This window comes from Neltuma alba, unplaced genomic scaffold, assembly GCF_004799145.2.
Source record: "Neltuma alba isolate B1F8T4 unplaced genomic scaffold, ASM479914v2 tig00004826_pilon, whole genome shotgun sequence".
In the NCBI taxonomy this organism is placed as follows: domain Eukaryota; kingdom Viridiplantae; phylum Streptophyta; class Magnoliopsida; order Fabales; family Fabaceae; genus Neltuma; species Neltuma alba.
In genome coordinates this window covers 147,267-173,585 of record NW_021633871.1, presented here as the reverse complement: position 1 = coordinate 173,585, position 26,319 = coordinate 147,267, and the positions used below count along the sequence as shown (strand labels likewise).

The window sequence follows — 26,319 nt, the reverse complement described above, 5'->3', positions numbered from 1 at the left end:
TCACTCGAAGTCGACAACTCAGATCGGCTTCCTCTACTGGTATCCACACGAACAGCGTTCCAATCACGAACGACGTGTTAGCGCCTCTTGTCCTAAAAAGTTATAAATAGTATTTTTAATATATATCAATTATATACCTAACCTAAAAATTATAAGAACAATTCACTTCAGAGAATGAAGAAATCTCAACAAAAGCCATATGAAAATAATGAAGGAAATGAGAGATTTCTTGTAAAAAAGAAAAACAAAGGAAGTGAAACAGCCTATGATAGATTAGATTGGCATTTTGTGGAAAATATGTTGACCTCTCTGGGACTTTCAAACGCCTTTATGAACATCATTATGTAGTGTTCTCTACGGCTTCTGTGAGAGTTTCTTGGAATAGGAATCCTTCTACTGAGTTTTATCCTTCAAGAGGGTTCTGACAAGGGGATCCCCTAAGCCCCTATCTTTTTGTGCTCTGCATGGAACGTCTTGGTCAGATTATAGCCCATGAAGTTAAGCAACAACGGTGGAAACCGTTAAATTTGAGTACTCGGGGACCAGCCTTATCTCATCTCTTCTTGGCCAATGACTTAAGTTCTGTTTAGCAAAGCCTCCTTCGCTTAGATAGAGAAGATTAGAAGAGTCATGCAATTTTTTATGGAGTTTTAGGACATAAAATAAATTTACACAAGTCTAAGAGCTTCTTCTCCTGTAATATGCACTTTAACAGAGCCCTGGGGTATAGCCTGATGCTTGGTATCTCTTTGTGTGCGGACTTGGGTAAATACCTTGGAGTTCCCTTGTTACATAAAAGAGTAGTTAAACTTCATTATTCTCCCATCATTTACTAGATTCACAAGAAGCTTGCCAGGTAGAAGGGGAATTTCTTAAGCATGGTAGGGGAGACGGTTGTGATAAAGTCAGTTTTATCTAGTATCCCAGCATACCAAATGCAAACTCTCCTCCTACCAAAAGGTATCCTCCAAGAAATTGATAAGATTAATAGAGATTTTTTTTGGAACCATAGTCAAAGCAATAAATGCATGTATATGATAGCTTGGGAGATAATCAAGAAAGGAAAGGACTATGGGGGCTTAGGAATCAAGGACTTGGTTTGCCAAAATACCGCTTTCATAATGAAACTTTACATGGGATTATTGACTAAGACGAAAGCTTTATGGGTCAAATGCCTTAGATGCAAGTATGATTATAGTTCCGAGAAGTTCCCAACGGCTGAGAAAAAAAGAGAACAATCAGCGGCCTAGAACAGTATTGTGAGAGTTTGGGACTCCTTTTATAAGGGAGTGGAGAGTAAACTAAGTAACGGAGCGTCCATAAGTACTTGGGGAGAGTGGTAGTGCCCTTTAAACCTGCCCCTCGTCCAATATGTTGAGAGAAAGATACACATGATCAATCCCAAAGACAATGTGAAGAGTTTTGTAACAATAAGTGGTGATTGGGATATCATAAAATAGAGAAACTTCCTGCCAATTTGGGTTGTGGAGAAAATTAAACTGGTTAAGCCTCAACATGGGTGGAAAATGACTGGTTCTATTGGAGGAGCTCCCCAGATGGGAATTTTAATGCAAAGTCAGCCTATAAAATGATGTTCAACAAGCAACAGAATCATAATGAAACACCTTAGCACCATATTTGGCGTTGGCCTATCTCTGAAATAGCAAAAGTCTTCATATGGCAAGTTTTCCATGAGCGAATACCTACCAATGCTCTTAGATACAAGAGAGGAGTAAGTAAGAATCCCTACTTCCCATTTGAGTGTTAACGAGAGGAGTCTATTATTTATACACTTCGTGACTGTGAGGAAGCTAAGAGAGTGTGGCTTTATTTTATTGACCCAATATTTGTCTTAGTGTTTTTTTCAACTAATTTACCAGTGTGGCTCAGATGGAATAGTAAACATAATCTAAGTACAAAAAGATTCGCTTGATGTCGTGACTTAAAATCTTTGGCAGTATCTGTTGGCTCATCTGGAAGAATAGATACAGAAAGGCCTTGGAAAGAACACATGATCAAGCAAGTAAAGTAATCAACAAAGGCATCCACTAGTTTATGGAGGAGACAACAAACAGTAGGTATAGACATAAAATATACCAAGTGCTTGAGAGGGAGGACTGCAAGTGGACGACACCGAAGAAGGGATATATTCGAATTGATGTTGATGGTTCGGTAGACAACAGGAGAAATGCAGCTTGCGGTGGAGTCATTAGGAACGATCAGGGCAGTTAGGTGGGTGGATTCTAATAGAACCTAGGCTTTCTGCCATCCACAACTACAAAACTGCAAGTTATTCACATAGGCCTTCAAGTTTCCAAACAACTAAGATTTAAGAAAGTCTAATTTTTCACAGACTCAATACAAGCCTTTCAACTCTTGATGAATGATAGTGGGAAATTCCACCACGTACGTGATATGATCGGTGAAGCGAGGTCGCTGATCTTCTCCAATTGGGATCTTGAGATATCCTTCTCACATAGAGAAGCGTTAAAATATGCTGACTTCATTGCCAAGAAGGCCAACCAGTCAAACTTTTCAATCACAATGCTTCAAGACCATCCTCTTGATTGTCTTGAGCTCTTAGCCAGTGATAATCTTTAGTTTTAGCATTTTTTGCTTTTTGGGTTTGTTTTTTCTTTGGTTTTTAGGTTTCATCCTTTATTGTAAGTCAAGTTCCCTTGCCTTTTGATTCCAAAAAAAAAAAAGGAAGCGAAACAAATTTGGTGAGGTAGAGATAAAAGAGGGGGAGAAGGGGAGAAAGGATACTACTCAAAAAAGGAGACGCATCTGATGAAATATACTAAAATTTGGATTTTAAAGTAAGAAAAGATGGAAAGACTCACCATAAATGTAAAAAAACAAAAATCCGGGTCACAGACTCACCAATGATTACAGGAAAATGAAATGCCACGGTATCAAAGCCTAGTTCTTGACAATGCACAAATGTATGGGCAATACCAAGAGACCTGATAGATAGGTATAAGAAAACACAATCACATTGATAGAACCCAACCAATAGAATGCAAAATAAAAGTTCGAGTAAACTGGCTAGGTGGCCCAATCACTGTAAGCCTTCAACATTTAGAGAATTTTATTGATTGATGATTAATACCCCATCGACCAATAGGAAGGCAACAATAATTTTTTAAAAAAAAAATCTACAATATCCATGTCGACCAATCATAAAGACATTATAAGGTTTATAGGTTGTTAGTGGCAACTTCACCTAAGAGGGGGTGAATTGGGTGAAGTATAAAAATTTAACTGAACAAAATAACTCAATGAATAAAACAGTGGAGATGAGTTTGGAAAATTTCACTGAACAAAGATGACACAGGAGTTTATACTAATTCAGTCTCAACTACTTGACCTACATCCAGTCCTCAGAGTGCCTCTGAGATTTCCACCAAATCCCAAGATTGAACCAACTCTTGGTGCCTCAGTACAATAATTGAATCTTTCTCAATTACTCCCCCTTACGACCTGTAAGGTTACAATCCCCTCAAGAGTCCACACTTTTGAGTTACTCTCAGAATTGAGTAAAAGATATAACAAACTCTCTTACAGAGTATATATGTGATAGACACCAAAGCTTGGTTCAGAAAAACAGAGTATTGAATACAACAGGGAATTTCAACAGTCGGTAACTTGTGTATTCAATACTTCATTCAATGCTCTTTACGCCAATTATAGTTAGAGTATTTCAGTTATTGATTAGACAAGAGAGCTTTTAGCCGTTGGAAGATCGCTTATGTGTGTTCGACAGTTACAATAGTTGTTGATAATAAATGCTTCTAACACAGTAGGTTTAAGCCTATAATTTATCTATTGTGCTTCATAATCTGTAGTAGTCTCATAAGCAGAAGTAAGCTTTCTTCTTCAAGTAAATATAAATGAATAACAGAAAAGATGATGATTCTTAATATTTATGTAACAAATGTAAAGCAAGAATCAATCATCAGGTATTCAGAAAGTAAAAAGAACTTACTTGATTGATGTCTTGATCAATAACACCTTGATCAATCATATTATTGATTAGTTTCAAAGAACTAGACTTAACATATGTATTCATTTATCGAATTCATTATAGATCGTACAATGATAGAATAAGTGATCGATAAATGGTGAAATACAAGTAAAGTGATCTTTACAAGTGAAGTACATCTGAATTCTCTGCATGGTTTATTTCTTTCAAATCTGTATGCCTTTATATCTTTTTAAAAGAGAATAATATGCTTAAAGAAGGCTAAGAAAAGCTTGAAGGAAGTATGAAGATATGCTTTCTGAAAGATCATAGTGAACAACAATCTAAATGATAAATTGATGCATTAATCAAACAGATGATCGATAGTTACTTGGTAGAATAGCTTATCGATAATTCTAAGTTGTTATGAAAACAACTTTTAAGCATGGTGATCGAACACTTCATCGATAAAGGTTTGATTGAATAAGTGATATGAAAACAGTACTAAAAGTTGGATGAAGAAGGATATGATGATGATCGATCAAATGATTGATAAAAGGATGATTGATCATAGACTGTGAAAACCTTGTTTTGCAATAAAACATAGAACAATTTGACAGAATACATTATTGATTAACCGATGTAATTTGTCAACTAATGTTTGATTAACTGAACAATTATGCAGAGAAACTTAAAACTTAGTTTGTTATCATTAAAACCTTTAAATCCAACATTCTCCCCCTTTTTGATGATGACAAAACATAAGAAAATATAGGACATTTAAGATATAGGAATTTGAGCAATTGATTAGAATAAATTTGCATATTTCAAAAACTAATACTTTAAAAACTATAACTTGACACTAAACTAGAAATTTGCAGAAACTGATAAATTGAAATTCATGCAAACTGAAATTCATGTATATAGTACACCAGAATCCAACAACCTCATAAGGTAAGATTTGAAAAGAACAAAATTAAAACACAAATGCAAAAATTAAATCTAGTCCAAATCATCAGAATTCTTCTCCCTCTTTTTGTCAGCATTAAGGGAAGAAGTGGAAGGAGAGGAAAATGAAGGTAAGGTAAAAGGGATAGGAAGTGAAGGAAGCTGTGAGAGTGAAGAGAGAGCTTGAGAGATAGGAGGTCTTGGTTGAGGCTGTGGTTGATGCACTAGAATAATGGCAAGTAAGACAAAAGATGTGGGGATAGTTGTAATGGTGTGGGTTCTGAGGTGAGTGCAGGTTCAGTGTATAGAGGTGAGGGTGGATGAGAGAATAGGTCCTCATATAAGAATGAGGTGCCAGGACCAGAGAAGTTGGTACAGAGGGAGGCAAGCATCTTCTCAATTTCATGAAACTCCTTGTCTACTGCATCAAATCTCTAAGAGACTTCTCTCTCTAACACTGCCATAGCTTGTCGATAAAGGTCCAGGACAGTGGACAGCCCCTCAAATTTCCTATCAGACACTTCTCCATACTCTTTAGCAGTGGCATATATCATTTGTAACATTCCAACTTTTGGGCCTAAAAGTACCAAAAATTACCTGATTGGATAGGCTACTAGACTCTTTTTTTGTAAAGGTCCTAAAGATGAGAAAGAAAGTTAAAGTAGTTTCAAGGGCCAAAGTGTAATCAAAGTTAGAGGCTCCAGTGAAGTCTTGAAGGCCCAGAAAGAGAAAAGAGGCTAGATATAGGCCAAAGGTTAAGTTAGAATCTCAAAGAGATGCTTTTATGAGGTTGAGCCTAAGTAGGGGTAAAACCATAAATTCAAAAAGTTACGGCCATCAGGGGTAAAAATAAAAAGTACACAAAAAATTCCAAAAAAATTGTAGAAAATAGGAAATAATATTCTAAGACTCTTTTGTGAAGAGAAATGATGAAAATACCCTTAAGACAGCTTAAATGGACTTTATAAGGTTGTGACCGGTAAAAAGTACACTGTTTGAGGTAATTATTTAAAATAGCAAGAAACCTCAAAAATGTATACAAAAATGAGGTTAAATGGTTAAAAGGTTGTACTAATTTATAAAATTATTTCCACAACCAAAAGGCTAGTGGAATGGCTTTAATAAAATAAAAAGCTTATTATGTCGATAAAAAGGGTATTTTGGTAAATGATTTTTATACAAGGCTTAAAGGAAGTGTTATGGCCGGAGAAAATTCATACATTTTCTCTAAAGGTAAAAGAAATTTTTAGAGTAGGAAAGATAATTTTTTGAGCTCCAGAAAGCCAGAAAGAAACCCAAAAAATAAGAGCCAAGTAAATCTAGAAAAATATCTAAGGATAAGACAAAAGTTATGATAGTTCATTAATGCATCATGTAAGGCAACCATGACACATGTGAAGGCATTAATTAGGAGAGAAGAGGCAGTAGAATAAGACAAAAGTGAGGTGACAAATATATCAGTGCTCCAGGAGATCGGAACTAAGAGAATCAATTGATAAAGTGCACTGATAAAGTGTAAAGGTACACTTGCTTTTTACTTGGCCTAGATTACACCACTTGTCAAGCTCCCTATAGAGAGGATTTTGACTTTGAATAACAATTTCATTTAGAATTATTTTAAGGATGGAAAATGGTTCAAGAAGCCTTCACAAGTTGACACCTCACCCTTGTAATTTGAATGAATTTGAGGGGCATTTTGGTCCATACAAGCCAAAGTTTTGGCTATAAATAGAACTCTTCCCCTCTTGCAAGACTTGATTTTTGGCCAAACCTAGGGGAAACTCTTGCCATTTGGATTCTTGAAGAACAACCAAGAAAAAGCTACCTCCTTTAATCAACTAAGCTTCTATTTAAGGTTAGTAGGTTGTTCTATTGTGTTCTTTGCCATGTTTTCTCAGTTTGTATAGTGGAGAAATCTGTCCTTTCATCTTTTATGTTGCTGGCTGAAATGTGTAAGGTTAGGGGATGGATGTTTTGATGTTAAACATAGTTAGAACACATTGATTCAAGGTTGATGCAACTGGTTTTGAGTTGTTGTTTGAAAGATTTCATGATTTAATGACTAAGGGTACTTTTCAGCCAAAGCTGTTTAGAATGGAAGGAGTTGGATTTTCATTAATCTAAGCTTATTTTTGGATTCCTTAAACAAAATTGTGTAGGATTGACCAAAGAGAACAATTTTTACAAAGTTAAAACATTGATCCAAAAATTAAGAGAAAGAGGTTAAGTTCAAGAGAGCTAGTCTTAAACTTTATGTAATCTAGTGGTCCTAATAGATTGTATGATTATCATGGTTATGTTTAAAACCTTGAAACATCCAAGAGGATGTTTGATGATGTTGACCAAAGGTTCAAATGGTTGGGAAGTCAAGGGAATCAAAGGAGGAACAAGAGGAAAGCTTATGATACAAGGTAGTGAATTTGCCCTTTATGTGCTTGATGTGGTATGCTTATGTGTTGGTTTGTATTTGTTGTTTGTATGATGTTGTGGCATGATAGTTGTTGCTCAAAATTCTGTTTTTAATATGTTTTTGTGGCTATGCATTTTTATACCAAGCATAAAGCATGATGACATGTCACTAGTTAACTTAAGTTTATGGGAAACTACATACCATACACTAGCGTCCATCTTGTGCATGTATGTGGTTATGTTTGCTACTGAGATTTCCTAGAATCTCACCCCTCCCTAACCAACTATTTAGGTCAATCAATGATGGGCAATAATGGCATGAGAAGCAAGGAGAAGAAAGTGAAAAATTATTCTTGTTAATGAATGAGATTGTTGATGAATGTATAATTCTTCTATTTTGTAAATTATGTTATGGATGCCAATGATGTCATGTAATTAATTATAATGTCTATGGCATGAATGAAAGTGCATGAGCATGATTGGAAAAGAGTGAGCCCAAGTTATGCATGCCAAATCAATAAGAAGAATTAAAGTAAATGAGTTTGTAGCTCCAGTTTGACCTATCACATGAATGAGTTAAGCCAGAATATTTGGCAAACTTATCGTACACATCCTAAGCTTTAAAATTAGAGGTAGATCACCTTAATTTGATATGTACAAAAGGAGATATGAATTTCCAAAGTTGAGGCCCAGAATCTGAAAGTTTCATATTTTACCGAATGAACAGTAATATTTATTGAATAAACTGTATAAATTGGCTAAAGATAAGTCCATTTTGATATTTTTCCCTTAAAGACCATTGAAAGATCTTTTTGTAGAATTTTAGAACACCTGAATACAATTTTTACGGAATTAGTTATGAATTTCTTACTTTGGGCCTGTAATCTGGATTTTGAACAGTGATTGAAACCACAATGTTGCCTTTCTGGATCGTCAAAATTGTGATTGCACCAGATAATGTAGTATAGGGCACAACTAATCATTCTTCTCCATAAGCGCTCTATGGAAAAACAACCTAGTCTAAATTGGTAATAAAAAACATGATGATTTGGGTAAAGTAAAAAGGCGGTTTTCAACTATTTAAGGGTAGTGCAATAAATGTAAATAGCAGGGAATTTAAATGTTTTTGGTGTTTTAATTGAATGAAAGAATGTTTTGGATTAAAAGGGAATTATAATGAAACAGCCTCTTGATGATAGAAACTCAGCTATCATTACTCTTTAAAATGATTGGGAGTTTTAGAAAATCTCTAAGTCTGAAGAAATTGGGTCCAATGTCTTAATTAATGAAAACTCACTTTTTATCAAAGTTAATTAACATCTCTTAAAACATTGCTAGAAACCACTTAGAGTGCAGATGAACGAATGATGTGAATGCCCTCAAAAAGTAAATCAACAATCATTGAATACCAAGCATACAAATTAATCACCAATGATCACTGATAATTAAATGAACACAAGGATTCAAAATTGATATATATATGATCCAACATTAATAGCATCCAATCCAAGTACATTCAATAGTCTAAACACAAGATTTACAGTCATAAATTAAGTCCAAAACAGATGTAGAAATCTCTAAATCTAGAAATCTCTAACACAGAATCAAACACAAGTTTAGACTGATAACTCCCTTATTAGGTCCTTGAGCTCAAGTTTTGTCCTCCATCACCAAGAGGCTAAGGGTTTAGACTTTTATGTCTTCAAACTGATCGTAATCACTCCAAGAATGAACAGCCATGGTTGATGCTAAAAATAGGGTTGGAAAAATACATAAGAAGGTGGTTGAAGTGGTTTAATCAGTTTAGAAATGCAGAAAATGATGAAGAGATGAAACAAAATAGAGGTTTTAGGTGTAGGATCAATAGAGGCTTGAGAGAGAATAGAGGAGGCTACTATCCTTGCAAATCTACAGAATGGAGACTCCCTTTTTGTGGTGGTTGCCCCCTTAGGTGTTGAAGCTCATAAATCTATTCCAAAATGCACAGCTTCACTTAACGCACTTAGGTCGTGACCTCAAGAGTTTCAAGTCGCAACTTAAGGGGCTCAGGTCACGACCTCAAAAGTTTCATGTTGCGACCTGAGAAGATAGAGAGCCTTCATCTGGACTCAAGTCCAAAACACGTAGTTTCATTAAAAGGGCATCCAGGTCGCGATCTCAGAAGTCCATATCACGACTTGAGGAGGCATAACACTATAAACTCTTGTGTTTTGGTCCTTGCAACTTTATAGCTCCATCAATACTCCATCTTGGGTCTTGGATCCTTCTCCAATTGCCTAAAGATCATGATAAAGAGCTTTGTAAAGACTAACTAATTACAAATCAAGGCAATTACAATTAAAGAGAGAAAAATGACCTTTTTTACCCCTTAAATAGCAAAATGCAATGTATGACTCAAAATCAAATGGATATAAATGCATGCATAATGAGGGTAAAAGTGTTGCAAAATATTAGAAAAAACTTGAGAAAACCATATAAAGATTGGGTGCTATCACTCCCCCACACTTGAACTTTGTAGTCTTGGACAAAGACTTGAATTATTCCCAAGAGAGTACAGCTACAATTAAGGAAACTAGCATGTTTAAAAGTGATCTCGAGAACAAATCAATCAACATCTTTTAGGGAGGCAAGAATGATAACATGAATAATCCCAGGTAATTAGATACAAAGTACAATTGACTCTAAATGCATGAACAGTAGATGTCACACCTATAATTATATTGACTTAGGTTCCTTTCAAAATCATTTTAGACCACATTGGATGGTCTTGGGCTCACTTTTTACCGTAAAAAATGCTAAATTTTGAATTTTTACTGTTCATCGGGTAAAAATCCAGTTTTTATGGCCCAAATTCAAAAATTCATAACTTATTCTACAAAACTCCAATTGGGGTGATTCAAAATTCTACTTAAAGCTCTTTAAGTCCTATTTCAATTACAAATGATCTCATTGTCCAATTCCTTATGAGAAAGCGTCAGGTTTTTGAGAAAAGAAACACTGTCCATTTGCTAAAAACCCTGATTCCCAGATTCTAACCATTAACTTTGAAAAATCATTATAAATCGTATACAGGGCCATTTTTAACGTATTAGCTATCAAATTGAAGCTCAAGATGTTATCTTTCATCATACCAAATTTAATGATTAAACACATTTGGGAGCATAATCAAAAAGTCACGTGAACCAGTCAGTGTCAGTGTGCTTCCAGCACCATTAGTTTAATATTTACATAACCAAAATGAGCTCACGAATTTTTGTGACTAAACCACAAATTAGCCTTCAATCTGCAGCTTTCCCTTGGAGGATTCAGGTCCTAAAATATTACATTATTTTTGGGGGATGAGATTTTTGAAAATCCCAGTAGCAAATTAACCGACTATAGCACCAAACAAGCATCATTATTATGCATGATCATATTAGCTACTATTGGTGAACTAACATGCTTATCATTTGGCAAACTCAAACATGCAAAGGCCAAAGTAAGGTACTACATAGAGCCGCCAGATAACAATCAAGAAAGCTCAACCACAATAATAGCAATTAACCATACAGTAATCAGTAATGCTAGTTAGTGGTAGTAGCTAGGTTTAACTTACTACCTTGCTCCAAAAGTCTTAGCTTTTCTTCCTTGTCCTCTTTCCCTTGACAAATATCAAACCCTAACCATATAATCCATCAAAAAGGCAGCCATAACCATTATTTAACCATGAAAAAGCAAGAACATACATCAAAATGATTCTTGAACCATAAAGTTCCCTCCTTTGTTCACTACTTCTAGATTTGGTTCTTTTAACCCTAAAAATCACTCCTTGACTCAACCCTACATGGTTTTTCATGTAGATTTCAAATATATGCTTAGATCTAGGAAAATAAAATGGCCTCCTTCAGTTTCCCCTTTGACCGAACCACAAGGAAACATGAACCAAAATCACAACTTTGCTTTAAAGCCTCCAACACTTGTTCCTTTTAGTCTACCCTGCACCATTCCTCATTTTAAGCATCATGGAAGCCTTAAAACAATGAAAAACTCATCCTAGGGTTCAGTTCCTCACTTGGCCGAAATGGAAGCTCAAGAAAACAACCATGAAAAATGCTTTAAACAACTTAAACTCACTTGCAAACACTAGGATCTAGCTTGTATTGTTATGTCTTAGCAAGTGTGATGATCAAAATTTCTTTCTCCTTTTTATTAATCAGTTCGGTCAACATCAATAGAGGGAGGAGACAGATTTTTAACCATAAAAGAGAAAGAAACCAAAGCAAGAACACTTTTAGGACCAAGATCTAACCTTGAAACCTTGCTTGGATGATCAAAGGTGCTTGCTTCTTCTTGTTTTTCTCTCAAACTCTCTCTTTTTCTCTTATTTTCTCCCTTGGCCGAATTGAACATCTGAAAATGGGGGAGAGAAGAGCTTGATTAATGCTTCAAAATATTCCAACCACCTTCTTTAATGATAGGCCAAGTGTCACTACCCTACTAAATCTTGATTCCTCTCTCATAATTAACAAAATTCCAAATGAAATTAATTACTAAAGTCAAGATCCTCTCCATTTATGGAATGACACTTGGCTAATTCAAATCTTCTCCTTCAAGAGCTTGACACATGGCTTAATAGGATCCCTTAGATTTGCAAGACACTAATCTTGCTTTATCGGTATACTTTAGGCTCTGAGTTTAACTTTTTTTCTATAATTCCAGTAGCTTAGCCTCTGTAATTATTTTCTGTCAGATCCTCAATTTATTCTCCTCATTATTATCTTCCCAAATTGCCCTCTTTACCTCAAAATTAATTTCCTAATAATTAAATAAAAAGAAAATTAATTTCCTTCCCTTTAGGGATTTTTCCACTTTTCACATTTATTTGGAAAAATCTTGGACACTTGAGGGTCTTCATTTAATTCCATAATTCCTTATAATTCCTTGGGATCTCATAGGAATTTTCTTGGAATTTTATTCCCCTTAAAAATATTTATTTGGAATTTTCCAAATAAAATCCCTTAATTAGCCCAAATCACCCTTTAATTCTCTCATAATTTCTCTAGGGGTAATTTGGTCATAAAACCAATATTATAATTTCATATAACCCTCAAAGGATATTATCCCTATTTTTCTTAATTTTCCAAGGCTCAGAAATATTTTTCCTTATTTACATTTGACCAATTTTCCTTAACTAGTCAATTTCCTATACTTGGCTTGGAAAATTACTGTAATTATTTTCCACCAAAATCCTTTGACTTTTCCTTATCATTTTTAATCCTCAATAGTTTGAGAATATTTCTTATCTCTAATTACCATAATGCTGGATGTGACAGTAGAGATTTGCCCAAAGGGTATAAGTGTTTGATTCGCTCATCTCTCCTCATTGGAGTTCTTTTCTCTCAAACATCCAAGCACCAAACATTCTACTATAAGCTTGTAATAGCTCTAAAATCTCCATTACTACTCAGCATTCAAGTAAAGAATCAAGAGGACTTTTAAGGTTATAGTGATAGAAAGGCTAGATGGAAATGAAATCGAGTGCCAAGAATTAAAGAAAGGTGAGTCAATATCATCAAATCTTAAACAAGGAAGTTCAGATCCTAACCTTTTACCACTAAGGGTTTACTTTATTCAACTTTATTTTGTTGCTATAATTTATGTATATAAAATGTATTTCTTTACTCTTTTTGTTCTTTTTGCATATTTTTTCTTTTTTTTCCCTCTTTCTTTTTTTTTTGTTTTTTTTTAAATTGAAATTCCCAATAAAAGTCCATGAAGGTCAGAAAATTGTATTTATCAAGATGAAATCAACTCAATCAACTCATTCAAACACTTGTAATGATGGACGAAATGAAGGAAGTGCAGGATCAAAAGGGTTAAGTAACGAATAGATGGTTGTGGGTTATGTTTGGGTAGAAAGGTGTAGAAAAGAATGCCTCTATCATATTCAAAATCATAAATGTACATGTAATTTTGACCAAGAGCTAAAACAGGTTCTAGAGAATGTAAACCACATGATAATCACTCAAAATAGGGATTAAAGCTTAAGAATATCCTTCTAACAAGGGTTTCATATCTCAATTGCTCATGCAAGAAGTTTCAATCAATATGCATTAGTCACGAGGCATTAAGACACTTATCACAAAAATAACCCATAAGATGAGGATTAAAAAGATCAAAATAATCACTTAAGAACATACTTGAATCTCAAAAGTGACTATAAAGTCTTTAGAGAAATCATTTTCAAAATCCAGTGTTCTTAAAAGTCCAAGGATGGGCATGGTTTTCAAGAAAAATTGTTTAACGCAATGAGGGTGGATTAAAAAGGCAATGGTTTGCTTGAAAAAGATGCAAAGATAGCTTAAAAAAAGTTCCTCCTACACAGCATTGCAAAAAGCAAAAAGAAGGAAAGTGGTGCACAACAAACGAGGCCAGGTCTGACCTGAAATCAGTGAGGTCACGACCTGAGTACACAGGAGCACCAAGTTGGGAAAGGGGGTTGAGGTCGTGACTTAAAATCAGTGAGGTCATGACCTGAATTCACAGGGAGCCCTCCCTTGCTAAAGCCACACCTTAAGTCGTGACCTGAAGTAGTGAGGTCGTGACCTAAGGTCACAGAAACTACTAGCAAAAGTTTTTCAAAGCTTGGCCAACATTTAACAAGTAAAAACCCTTTCAGCAAGCATCAAAACAAAGAAAAATGATCTAATTCACAGCAATTCACCATCCACAATCAATTCAAAGCCTAATAATGATGATGAAAGATTGGATTTTCAAAAAAAATTTGCCAAAAATTCTGAAACAAACAAAGAAATAGTGCAATACCGGGAAACAACAAAGCGAAATGAATCCCTCCCCCATACTTAAACTTTACAGTGTCCTTACTGTCGAAGGGGATGGGAAAAGAATAGCAGCAACCACAAAAAAGAATACAGTAAACCACCCATTAATTGCAACAAAGTTTAAATACATCAAAGTGAAGCCTTTAAGTACTGAGTTCGTAGGAAAGAGCAACAAAATAAAAAGAAAAACACAGAAACAAAACAAAAAAACAAAAGGCTTTTAACAACAAAGCTTTCAATCCTCCTCTACTCTTCTTTACTCCCCTGCCCCTACATCTTTTCCTGCTTGAACATTGGCTTCTCTCATTTCAACATCAGCAGCGGCAGTACCAGAAGACTGTCCTGAACCCCTACTAAAGTAACTTGTGGCAGGAATGGTGTTCTCCCAGAAGGCCTGCTCATACTCTTGAGAAAAGTTGATCTTGAGAGCCTTAGCCATCTCCAACATTAGAGGATCCATAAACCTCTGCCTTCTGAACTCATACGACATAGAGATAGCTTTGTCAGCATCGAACTCCTCACTCAGATTCATTACTTGTTGACCGAGCTCGATAATTTGCTTACTCAAGGACGTGAGGTTGAAACTAGAGCCATCCTCAGCTGCCTTCTCTTCTGGACCTTCCTCCACCACCCTCTTTCCTCCCTTCCTCTCTCTGTTGGATTTAGAGGCGGCATAGCACCTAGTCATGGCAAGGTCCACGAGAGAGTCAGACTTGCGCTTTAGTATCCCTTTCGCTAAACACATATTGGCAATCAAGAGTGGAAATACCATAAGAGTCCGAACATTATTGACACAATGATCAATCTAGTCCAGGGCAATAATAGGGATGTCAACCGGCTGCATGGTCATCAGGAGGTGCAAAAGGAGCACACGCTCTTTATAGACATCAGAAATATGGGCCAATGGTATTATGTTATAAGTCATGAAGTTCAGCCAAATCCTGGCCTCATTATTCATGTTCTTGCACTCAAAGACATTTCTCTTACTTTCCTTCACAGTCCAACTAGCTCCCTCTACTTTGATGGTTTGAAAAACTTCTTGCCAGTTAACTTCATCAAGTCTAGTCTTCCATCGCTGGTATTCGCAGATAGGGATATCAGGCAACTTGTAGAACTTCTCAATAGCCTCCCATGTTAAATAACATTCACTGCCGTTAAAAGTGATCCCCTTATGCCCGTCTATGGCAGAGCAAGTATATAACTCTCTCACCAATGTCAGATTGGCCTTATTCCTCTTCTTCATAAGTTCCTCAAGGTCTCTCACCTTAGCAAGCTCATAAAAGTGGCACTGCTTGGTTTCTGGAAAATACCGCTTTTGAACCACCCTCTATTGGAAAACAATTTGACGTCTTCCTTCCTTGAAAGTATGGTTTCCTCACAAGGGCGAAGCCTTTTCGAACTTGAGGACTCAGGGTTCTTACTGCGAGGCATTTGAGCTCAAAGCAAACACACAGCAAACAACCAAGGTAAACACACAAAAATAAACAACCCTAGAAAAGAAACTAAAACCTACACTAAGTCCAGAAACCAAGCACTCCCTCACACTTAGCGAAAAGCTATCCCTTGCCAGACTCACTTAAGCAAAACTGTTGAAGATTTTGAATTAGGATACTTGTATTTTAAAACCATTGGGAAAATCATGAGAAAACCCTAGTGTTCATAATTTTCAATTGCCCAAAATCTATTTCTTGCAAATCCTTAATAGGTAAAGTCAAAATCCATTGAGAAACTACAGTTTGGAAACAACAGAAGTGAAGTAGAGGTTTAAAGGTCCTCTGTAAGCTCAGGTCGAGACCTGGTAATAGCGACGTTATGACATGAATTGACAGAGGGAAAATTTTGAATCTAGAAAGTTTTGAGGTCGTGACCTCAATGTGTTGAGGTCGCGACCTGAACCTAGAAAGTTCAGAAAATGCAAAACGAATCAGTTTTTCAGAAACCAAATATTTGCAGCAAATGTGATCCCAAGCAGTTCGAAAACAAGTTAAACAGCATTATAAACATCCAGCCAAGACTCTAGTCAATCAAAATCAAAGCCTGGAAACTAAAACCTTAGAAAACATAGAGCTAAACTAAACTAGAAAGGATAAAAAAACAAAGCAAACCTTGAAAGAGCACAAGCAAAATAGAGTTTACTGAAGAATGGCTTGAAATACGGACTGCAAGGGATGAATTCTAAAGACAAGAAAGCAACGACAAGCGTAGGAGAGTAGGTTGGCATTTAGGGAGATAAGGGGGTAAAGAAAAGACAGGTTTTTGAAGAGGAAGAGCAGTTTCAGTTGAGAAGACTAAAAGGGGAGGCAGTTATAAGAGAGGGGAAGTTGCGACTCAAGGAGTCAAAAGATCAGCGTAGGTTATGGAGAGTGAACGTGTGTGGGAAGCTGAAAGGGAGGGTTGTGTGTGGTTTTACAAAGGGAGGCTAGGGTTTTAGGTCCTTGAGGTGAACCGGGTTGGAATCCAAGATAGGTTCAAAGGGCAAAATGGTAATTAGGGTGGAGATAAGTAAGGGTAAAGAGGTGAACTCAGTGAAAAATCCTGACTTTTCATGTCAGATCATGACCTAAGGGATGTGAGGTCATGACTTCAGCTGACAGAGGGGGATTTAGGGTTCTAGGAATGCTCGAGGTTGTGACCTCAACACACAGAGAGCCTCTACCCATTGTCTTCTCCAAGTCGCGACCTAAGATAGAGAGGTCACGACTTTAGCTCACAGAGAGCTCCTCTCCTCAGACTAACCTCCAGGTCGCGACTTAAAATCAGCGAGGTCATGACCTGGAGTCATAGAGAGTTCTTTGACTCTCTAGACCCTAAAAAACTTCAATTCTAATTCCCTAAACCAAAACTATTCACCAAAATGCCTACCATAACAACCCAACTTAGCAATCCATCACTAAATTCTCAACAATTCAATATAAAACTTCAAAAACAAGTGATGGAAGATTAGGAAAAACTTTAAAAATTTCAAGAATTTTCAAAAAATTTTGGCAAGTTTCCACAAGAACTACCCATAATAGGGAACAACCCAATAAACAAAGCATAAAACCACTTTCAAACCTCTTTCGCCCACATACTCAAAGCAATATCCACATTGCAACACACAGTTACACCGAAGCACAAAGCCCAAACATAAAAACAATGAAGGTGGAAGTTGTGAAGTTCAGTTCGAGACTAAAGCACAACACATCACCTTTCTAGAGGGGGGAAAGATTTAAGCACAAAGGTGGTGACAAAATATAAGCATAATCACGTCATATCAAACTCAAGGCTAGGGGAGATTATTGAAAACAAACATAACAAACAAAATTTAGAAACTACTTCTACTGAGGACATCCCTTTCACAACCTCAAACAGTCACAACAAGATAATTTAAGCACAAGTAAATTCATGTGAAAAGTAAGAGGCAAAGGAAAAGGACGACCTGACCTTAAGAAGGAGGGGCGGGCTCTTCGTAGAGCTTGAGGAGATGACTGTTACACTGGAACATTTTATCTGTGGTCTCTCCCTTGAGCTCTATCATCTCGAAGTTGTGAACTTTCATAACAATGTATGGTCCATCCTAGCTTATCTTGAACTTACCCTTCTTGAATTTGAACCGAACTTGATATCTCAATACTTTATCACCCTCCTTAAACTGCTTCCTCAAGATGTTGGCATTGTGAACAAGCTTGGTTTTCTACTTATAGATGTCTGAGTTGTTGTAGGCATCTAATCGTATTTCTTCCAGTTCTTGAATTTGAAGGAGTCGGTTTAGACCAGCTTCCTTTAAATTGGCATTGTAGCTTTTAACCGCCTAGTATGATTTGTACTCCAGCTCCACCAGAATGTGACAAGACTTCCTTTAGATGATCTGGTACGAAGACATTCCTATTGGTGTCTTGTAGGTGGTATGGTAGGCCCACAGTGTATTGTCTACTCTCAAGCTCCAATCTCTGTTAGAGGGCTTGACAATATGCTCCAGGATGCGTTTAATCTCTCTATTAGATACCTTAGCCAGACTATTGGTTTGTAGATGGTATAGGGTGGATACTCTATGAGAAACCCCATATTTAGTTAACAAGTTATTGAGTAGCTTGTTGCAGAAGTGAGTTCCTTGATCACTGATTAGTACTTTAGGTACTCCAAATCTATTGAAAATGGTAGACTTCAGAAATTTAGAAACTGTAGGTGTATCATCCTTTCATGTGGGGATGGTTTCTACCCACATAAAGAGGTAATCGATAGCTAGGAGTATGTAGGTGTAACCGTGAGAAGGTGGAAAGAGGCCCATAAAGTCTATTCCTCAAGCGTTGAAGATCTCATAGAATAGAATGGGTTGCTGTGGCATTTCATTCCTTCTATTAACCCCCTCAATCGTTGGCATTTATCACATGCCTTAGAAAAAGTGAATGTATCTCTAAACAGGGTAGGCTAATAAAAACCTGCATCTAGCACTTTTCTAGCTATTTTTCTAGCACTAAAGTTTGAAGCATCACAGGAAATTTCAAAAAGCAAATCCCAGTTGGGAGAGGTCAAAATTAGAGGAGTAACTAGCCTATTCCTCAACTCATCAAAAACAAGCTCACATGCAAGACGAAATTGAAAATCAACATCTTTTTACAGAAGTTTGGAAAGAGGTAAAGTAATTTTACTAGAATTCTTGATGAACCTTCTATAGAGCCCTACATGTCCTAAAAGGGACCTCAACTCTTTCAAGTTGGTAGGGTAGGGTAAAGAAGATATCACTTCCACTTTGGCTTTATCAACCTCTATTTCTTTTTTAGAGATCAAATGTCCTAGCAAGATACCTTGATTAACCATGAAATGGCATTTTTCATAATTCAAAACCAGCTTTTTCTTTTTGCATCGTGCTAAGATTTTGTCGACACTTTTCAAGCAATCATCAAAAGAATTCCCATACACAGTAAAATCATCCATAAACACATCCATGTATTTTTCAATAAATTCAGCAAAAATAGATAGCATACAGCGTTAGAATGTGTCAGGGGCATTGCAAAGACCAAAGGGCATTCTTTTGTAAGCATAGGTTCCAAAAAGACAAGTGAAAGTAATCTTATCTTGGTCCTTAAGGTCTATAGGAATTTGAAAATATCTAGAATATCCATCTAAGAAATAATAATGACTCTTCCCCGCTAACCGTTCAAGCATTTGATTAATAAAGGGCAAGGAAAAGTGAGCTTTCCCAGTGGATTCATTCAGTTTCCTATAGTCAATGTAAACTCTCCATGAGTTTTGCACCTTAGTTAGGATGAGTTCATTATTCTTGTTTTTAACTACTATGATTCCACTCTTTTTCGGCATGACTTGTACCAATGACACCCATTTACTATCAGATATAGCATAAATAATTCCAGCTCTCAGAAGTTTATCTACTTATTTCCTAACCACATCAGATATTAGAGGATTCAACCTCCTCTGGTTTTGTTTAATTGGCTTGGAATTCTCAATCAGTAAAATCCTATAGGTACACACAGTAGAGTTAATTCCCTTTATGTCAGCTAGTTGCCAACCCAAAGCCTCCCTATTTCTTCAAAGGACTCCCATTAGACTAGTCTCTTCATGTTCAGTTAAAAAACTAGAAATAATGATAGGCAATTTATTCTCAGGCTCAAGATAAGCGTATTTGAGGTTGGGAGGTAAATCTTTTAATTCTAAAGTCAGGGGTTGGACAATAGAGAGAATTAGACTAGGAAAATCAATAGAGTTAGAGAAACTCCCTTTTGTAGACCCTTACGAAATGCACTCGCCAGCTTCACTTGGATCCATGATGCTTGCTTTAAGCCTATCAGATATTGCACCAAGCTCAAGTTGGTCTATAGCAGCAACAACCTTAGGTTGGTTTACCTCCATACCTATATCATTATTAGAGATTGGATCATTCAAAAATCATAAGGTGTGGGGTGTAATCTTATAATGTGTATGAGTGATAATTGAGTTAGAAAGTATTGGCCCTTTAACCAGGGTCTTTAAGAGATGAGGTAGTGAAGCAATTGAAGTTTGAAGTTCAGGAGGTAAAATAGGAAACTCAGGTCGTGACCTCACATCTCCAAGTCGAGACCTTACTTCACAAAGGCGACCCTCTTAGCAAGCTTGATCTGAACTCGCGACTTCAAAACCCTCAGGTCGCAACCCCATGTCATAGAAGCTCATATCCTCAGATTTTGCTCCACTCTCAGTATCGACCACATCTTGAATACCTGCATCATTAGCTAACATACCTTTTCTAAGGCTAACATCAGTAGTAAACATAGAAATGGAATCAAAACTTGATAGAAAAGAAAAATCTTGAGAAATAAAAAGCATGCTATCAATTTCTAAAGAATTGATGCATAGCACCTCATCTCTACAAGTGCTAGAAAATAAACAAATAGAAGAGGGAATTGAAACATTTATCATATGTACTCAAAGATGAGTCAAGCTCATAAGATTCATGTGATGATATAGCAGAAGAATCAATCATTTTAGGGGAACACATGTCATAAACATCATGCATATGCAACTTATGCTCATCCCTAGCTTACTTAACAACTAAATTAATGGCATTTAAACCCATGAATGCAGAATTATCAAGGGGGTAATGTATGGCTTCGTTCATATTAAAAGTTATAACGTGATCTCCTACTTCTATTGTTATACAACTATGCTTCATGCTTATGACGGTTTTAGAATTTTACAAGAAAGGTTTTCCTAAAATCAGAGTACTCTCATTTACAAGTTCATTAGACATGTCTAGAATAGAAATCAGCAGGAAATACTAGATCTTTAACCTGAACCATAATATCTTCTATGATTCCCTTGGGGTACTTGATAGACCTATCTGCTACTTGGAGTACTACAATTGTGCCTTTGATGCCATTTATCCCTAAAGCCAAATAAATCGACCAAGGCATGACATTTATAGCAGCTCCTAAATCTAACAATGCTCCCTTAATGTGAACCTTTCTTATGGTACAGGGGATGGTGTAAGATCTAAGATCTTGGCACTTAACCGGTAGTTCAGCTTTAAATAAGGATGACACATTAGTACTCACTTGAATTCTCTCAAGAGGCCTAAACCTTTGCTTGTCATTACACAGTTTCTTTAATAATTTGAAGTATTTAGGGTTTCCTCTCAAGAGTTGAATTATAGGCACATTAGTTTCCAGCTTGTTAAAAAGAGAGTAAGCATCAGTGGCAAGCTTAGCATCAAACTTTTTCTTACTAGAGAAATAAGCTTTAGGGAAAGGGAGATCTTTAGGAGTTACCTCCTTACCTGAAGGCTTAGAGGCTCCTTGCATGCTCGTCTCTGCCTTGTCCTCTTTTTGTTTGCCTTTGTAAGTGGAGCTCTCCATGATATTTTCATCTTTTGGCATAACTTCTTGAATTACTTGGTCATGTGCTTGAGTTGGCTTCTCTTCTGGACTAGTTTGTGCTCTTGCCCTCTTTATGAGCTCCTCTTCTTGTGAGCTTTTAGATTTGCCAAGCCTCATTGGGGAAAGCGGAGGGCTGTTAACATCTTTATCAACTTTAGTCTTATCTACCCTTTCATCCTCAAAGTGAACTTTTCTACTACTTCGTAGGGTCATAGCACTGAGACCTTCTGGGTTGATCATTGTCTTGGAGGGAATGCTTTCTCCACTCTTGGCTTGTATGTCATTGACTGCGTTAGACAATTGGATCAAATGACTAGTGATATCAATCTTCTTCAAGGTAAGCTCCTCCAATTTCTTGTGCATATCTGAGTTATCTTTCTACATCCCTTACAATATAGTAGTTATGGAGACAAACTTTTCATCACTCTTCTTTATTCATCCTTCATGTTTGTCATATGTACAGCCATATTCTTCAAAAGTTGAGAAGTGTCATCCCCTCGGTGGTGGTTGAGATGCCATAGCCTATTGAGGAGTTATAACTATTGCCCTTAAAGGGTCTTGAAAATTGCTTGAGGAAGCCCTAGCATTGTGAAATTGATTGCCTTGGAATTGATTTGGTCTATTTGCTCCTCCTCCCCATTTAAAGTTTGGGTGGTCTCTCCAACCGGAATTGTAGGTATTAGAGTAGGGGTCCCTTTTTTGATATTACCCCTCTCTACCATAGTACATTGCATTAACTTCTTCAATAGGCCCAAGGCAATTTGGTATAGTATGTATCGGAGAGTCACAAACCCTACCACTTTTAGCCACTAAAGCAAGATATTGTGGTTTGTTAGAGCAAAGACTTTTAACTGTATTTGCAAGCTTAGACATGTCTTGGGCTAGCTTGCCTAAAAGTAGGTCTTTTTCAGCTTTGTGATCCCTTAGATCCCTTGAGCCTACATGTTGTCGGTTGAGAGCAAAAGTTCTTATTAACTCCAATGCAACTCGTGGTTCCATATTCTCCACAGATCCATTTGCAGCAATATCCAAGACTTGGGCATCATAGGGTGATGATGCCTCTGTCGTTAAAGCACTCAATTAAACTAGGTCCCAATTAATTTGTAGTTTAGGATCGACCTAGGTCATTACTTCCAAGGAGCAATTTATGTGTTTCTTTAGGTAAAAATTCAGGTGATAAAAAAATGCAATAAATTGGACCTAAACTAAAATGCAAAATTTTAATTCTAAATGGAAAATGCAAATGTCCTAAAATCTATGTGAAAATTAAATTAAACTCAATAAATGCAATGCAATTTTTGGGGGGATTTTTTGAAGGAAAATAAAAATAATGAATAAAGAAAATTAATCAGAAAGCAAAGAGAATTAGCAAGTAAAAGTTAAGAAGTTTCTCTTCGGTGAGGTAGAGGGGACAACTTAGGATTTGCATGGATTTAACCTTCATAACCTTAATCAGTTAATTAGACCAAAGGAAAGTGATAAGAGAGTGGAATTAATAAACTTAATCACCTATTTGAAATAAAGGGAACCCTCAACTTAAAAAACCCTTAAACTATTAGAGAACTCATAACAGTGTAAGGTTGGTTAATTAAGCTTATTAAAACCAATGAAAATAATTCAAATTAATTTTGGAAATTATGTTTGAAATTATCCAATTAAACAATTAGATAATCAACCAGCTTAATTAAACAATTAAGAGGTGAAAGAACCCAAATTTTGCAATTCAAACCACATTGATAATTAAACTCATAATGAAAACTCAATTATAAATTCAATTAACAATGCAAAGGTTCTAAACATATATTCCAACAAGTATCTCGGCACAAATAAGATCCAAATATCAATTCAATCCAAGAATAAAATTGACAATCTAGAACTAAATTGTCTCAATAAAAATACAACTTAAAATCATTTAAAACTAAATAATTTCAAGTCCTTGAATTAAAAAGATGAATGGAACATCACTCCCTTGTGGTTTTCAAGTGCTAGCCCAAGGCTCAAGTCTCCTTCATGCTTCTCCCAAGTTGCCTCCCTGTAAGCTTAAGCTTCCATCAAATTGCCTTCTCCTCCAAAATTGTTTGATGCTATGGCCATAATTTGATGAAAGTTGATGATGATGTGGAGATGGGAATTGGATCGCCCCGGAAAAATGAATGTGGAAGGAAGATGGTTATTTAATTGGTGGGTTTGCTTGACGTGAATGAGGGGGAAGAGAGTTGGCGTTGAAAAATTGATGTCCGTGTGTGAGTCAATGGAGAATGGAAAGTAGGTATCCTTAGGAGTGAATATGGCATCAATGATTCAGGGGTATTAGGCGTTTTTTTGTCCTCTCAAATAAGGAAATTATTTTAATGGGAGAAAAGGAAATTTTTCTGAATCCAAAACTCAAGCTCATTAGTAATTAATTGACCCACTTGATATTAGCCATTGGATTGTGCTTAAATCCTAAGAAACAATCTTGCACCATTGAATTCCCCATATGCTCTTTCTTGACCTACAAGAATTTAAGTGCATCCATTAATGTAGATTATATCCAAATATAATCAAAAATTAAATATCAGATCTGCACAAAAATTAGGCAAGAAATTGCAAAACTTTCTAAAAGTAATCTTTCTAAAAATATGAGACTTATTTTCAAAGAAATAGGAAAAATTAAGTCCAAGTCAAAAATAGGAAAGCATAAAATATTCATATTTTCAATCCAAAATCTCAATTTTTATGTAAAATCCAAAAATCAACCAAATTATCCAATAATGCATAAAAATCCAATTAAGCTCAAAATTATCATTTAAATCCTGAATTAATGTGGGATAAAATATATAAAAATTGAGCTTTATCATAGGGCAACAATCCATTGTAGAAATACTATACCAAGTGCTCCTCAAGGATTTGATGATTGGGGCACTAGGTAAGCATTTCTTGAAATCGGCTCCAGAATTCAAAGAATAACTCGAATGGTTCTTGCTTAGCTGTTAAAATTGCTTAGAGTGGCAGGTTTATGTACCATTCTTTCACCTTTTCCCTCTAAGGATAGGTGAAATACTTTCCATATTACATCGTTAATGCTTGCTCCCACTAGCTTCATGGACAAACACTACATGTAGAGAGTCCGAAAATGAAGGTACGAGTTTTCTATTGTAAGACCATGAAACTTAGTTAATGAGTGAATCAATTAACCTTTAATTTCAAAATCTGCATTAAAAGTAGGAAAAGCACCAGGCATAAGTTCAAAATTCCCATCAGATTGAGTTAATTCCTTGATAGTTCTACCCCTAGGTTGTCCAAGGATCCTATTCTAGCCATTATTCTCTCCCTGCCCCTTATTACCACCATTATTAGGTCTATTATGATTGCATTCCCATTTCCACCATTCTGAGGTATTTCAGCCATGATTTCCTCTTTTACTTCCTTACTCTCACTAGATGAATAGGATTGGTCTCGTAAAAGAAGTAGGCTACAGGATCCTGTACCTACCTCTCCTACCTCTATGTGCTCTAGGCATGCACAATTACTCAAAATCAAGCACAAATAGAGTGAGAGAGAAAAGTAGTGTCAAAACTTTAATATTTGCCAAGTGTATATGTCAAAACTGAGGCAAACTCAATGATTTCAAATAATGCTTAGTGAGTTTGAGGTGTATGAAGTGCTATACACTCTCAAAGTATATGCAGAAAGCAAAGCTATGTAAAAGAGTAAGTCTGGACACTAAGAATATATTTTCAGTATAAAACCAGCTCAGGTCGTGACTTAGAGTATCCAGGCCGCAACTTGATGACATAGAGAGCAACTTTGAAAGGAAAAGGAAATGAGGTCGCGACTTGAGAAAGTCTAGGTCACGACTTGAACTGACTAAGAGCAACACTGGAAAACAAAAACTGAGGTCACAATAAGCCACAAGTCAGGTCGCGACTTAAGTACTGAGGTCGCGACTTCAAAGATATGAGGTCATGACTTCACTTCATAGAGAGCTACTTTCACAAAACCTTTGAAAAATTTACTAATTTTTTAACTAGATGCTCAACAAACTATGCACAGAATTCAAAACTTCAAGCAATTGGCCAAAACACTCAGCATCAAGTCAGAACAAAAGGTAAAATGCTGTGCAAGAATGCAAATGCCAAAGTATAGAAAAGCAAGATACGTATTTCTATTTGCAAAAATTTTTATGCTATAAATACAAAAGCTAAGTTCAAAAACTAAAACTCAAAAAGAATTGACCCAAATCATAATGGTATGAAAAACCAATTACTAGGAAACCAATTTCTTGGCTCCCCAGCAACAGCGCCATTGATCGAGACTGGAATGTCAGCTTTTCAGAACATCAAAATTGTGATTGCACTAGATAATGTAGTATAGGGTACAAGTAATCATTCTTCTCGAAGAGGACTTTATTGGAAAACAAACTAGTCTAACTTGGTAATTAAAAACACGATGATTTGGGTAAAGTAAAAAGGGAGTTTTCAACTGTTTAAGGGTGGTGTAATAAATGTAAAAAGTAGAGAATTTAAATGTTTTTGGTGTTTTAATTGAATAGAGAAATGTTTTGGATTAAAAGGGAATTATAGTGAAACAGTCTCTTGATGATGGAAACTCAGCTATCATTACTCTTTAAAATGATTGGGAGTTTTAGAAAATCTCTAAGTTTGAAGAAATTGGGTCCAATGTCTTAATTAATGAAAACTCACTTTTAATCAAAGTTAATTAACATCTCTTAAAACATTATTAGAAACCACTTAGAGTGCAGATGAACAGATGATGTGAATGTCCTCAAAAAGTCAATCGACAATCATTGAATACCAAGTATCTAGATTAGTCACCAATGATCACT

The 26,319-nt window shown here is 36.0% G+C and overlaps 1 protein-coding gene across 1 annotated transcript; it reads right to left on the bottom strand.

Annotated features, from left to right (window-relative positions):
- Window positions 1-20,858: 20,858 nt before the first annotated feature.
- LOC114745805 (uncharacterized) lies at window positions 20,859-21,854 on the bottom strand. The gene has a single exon (XM_028933969.1). The coding sequence runs from the start codon at window positions 21,852-21,854 to the stop codon at window positions 20,859-20,861; it is 996 nt and encodes a 331-aa protein (XP_028789802.1).
- Window positions 21,855-26,319: the final 4,465 nt, after the last annotated feature.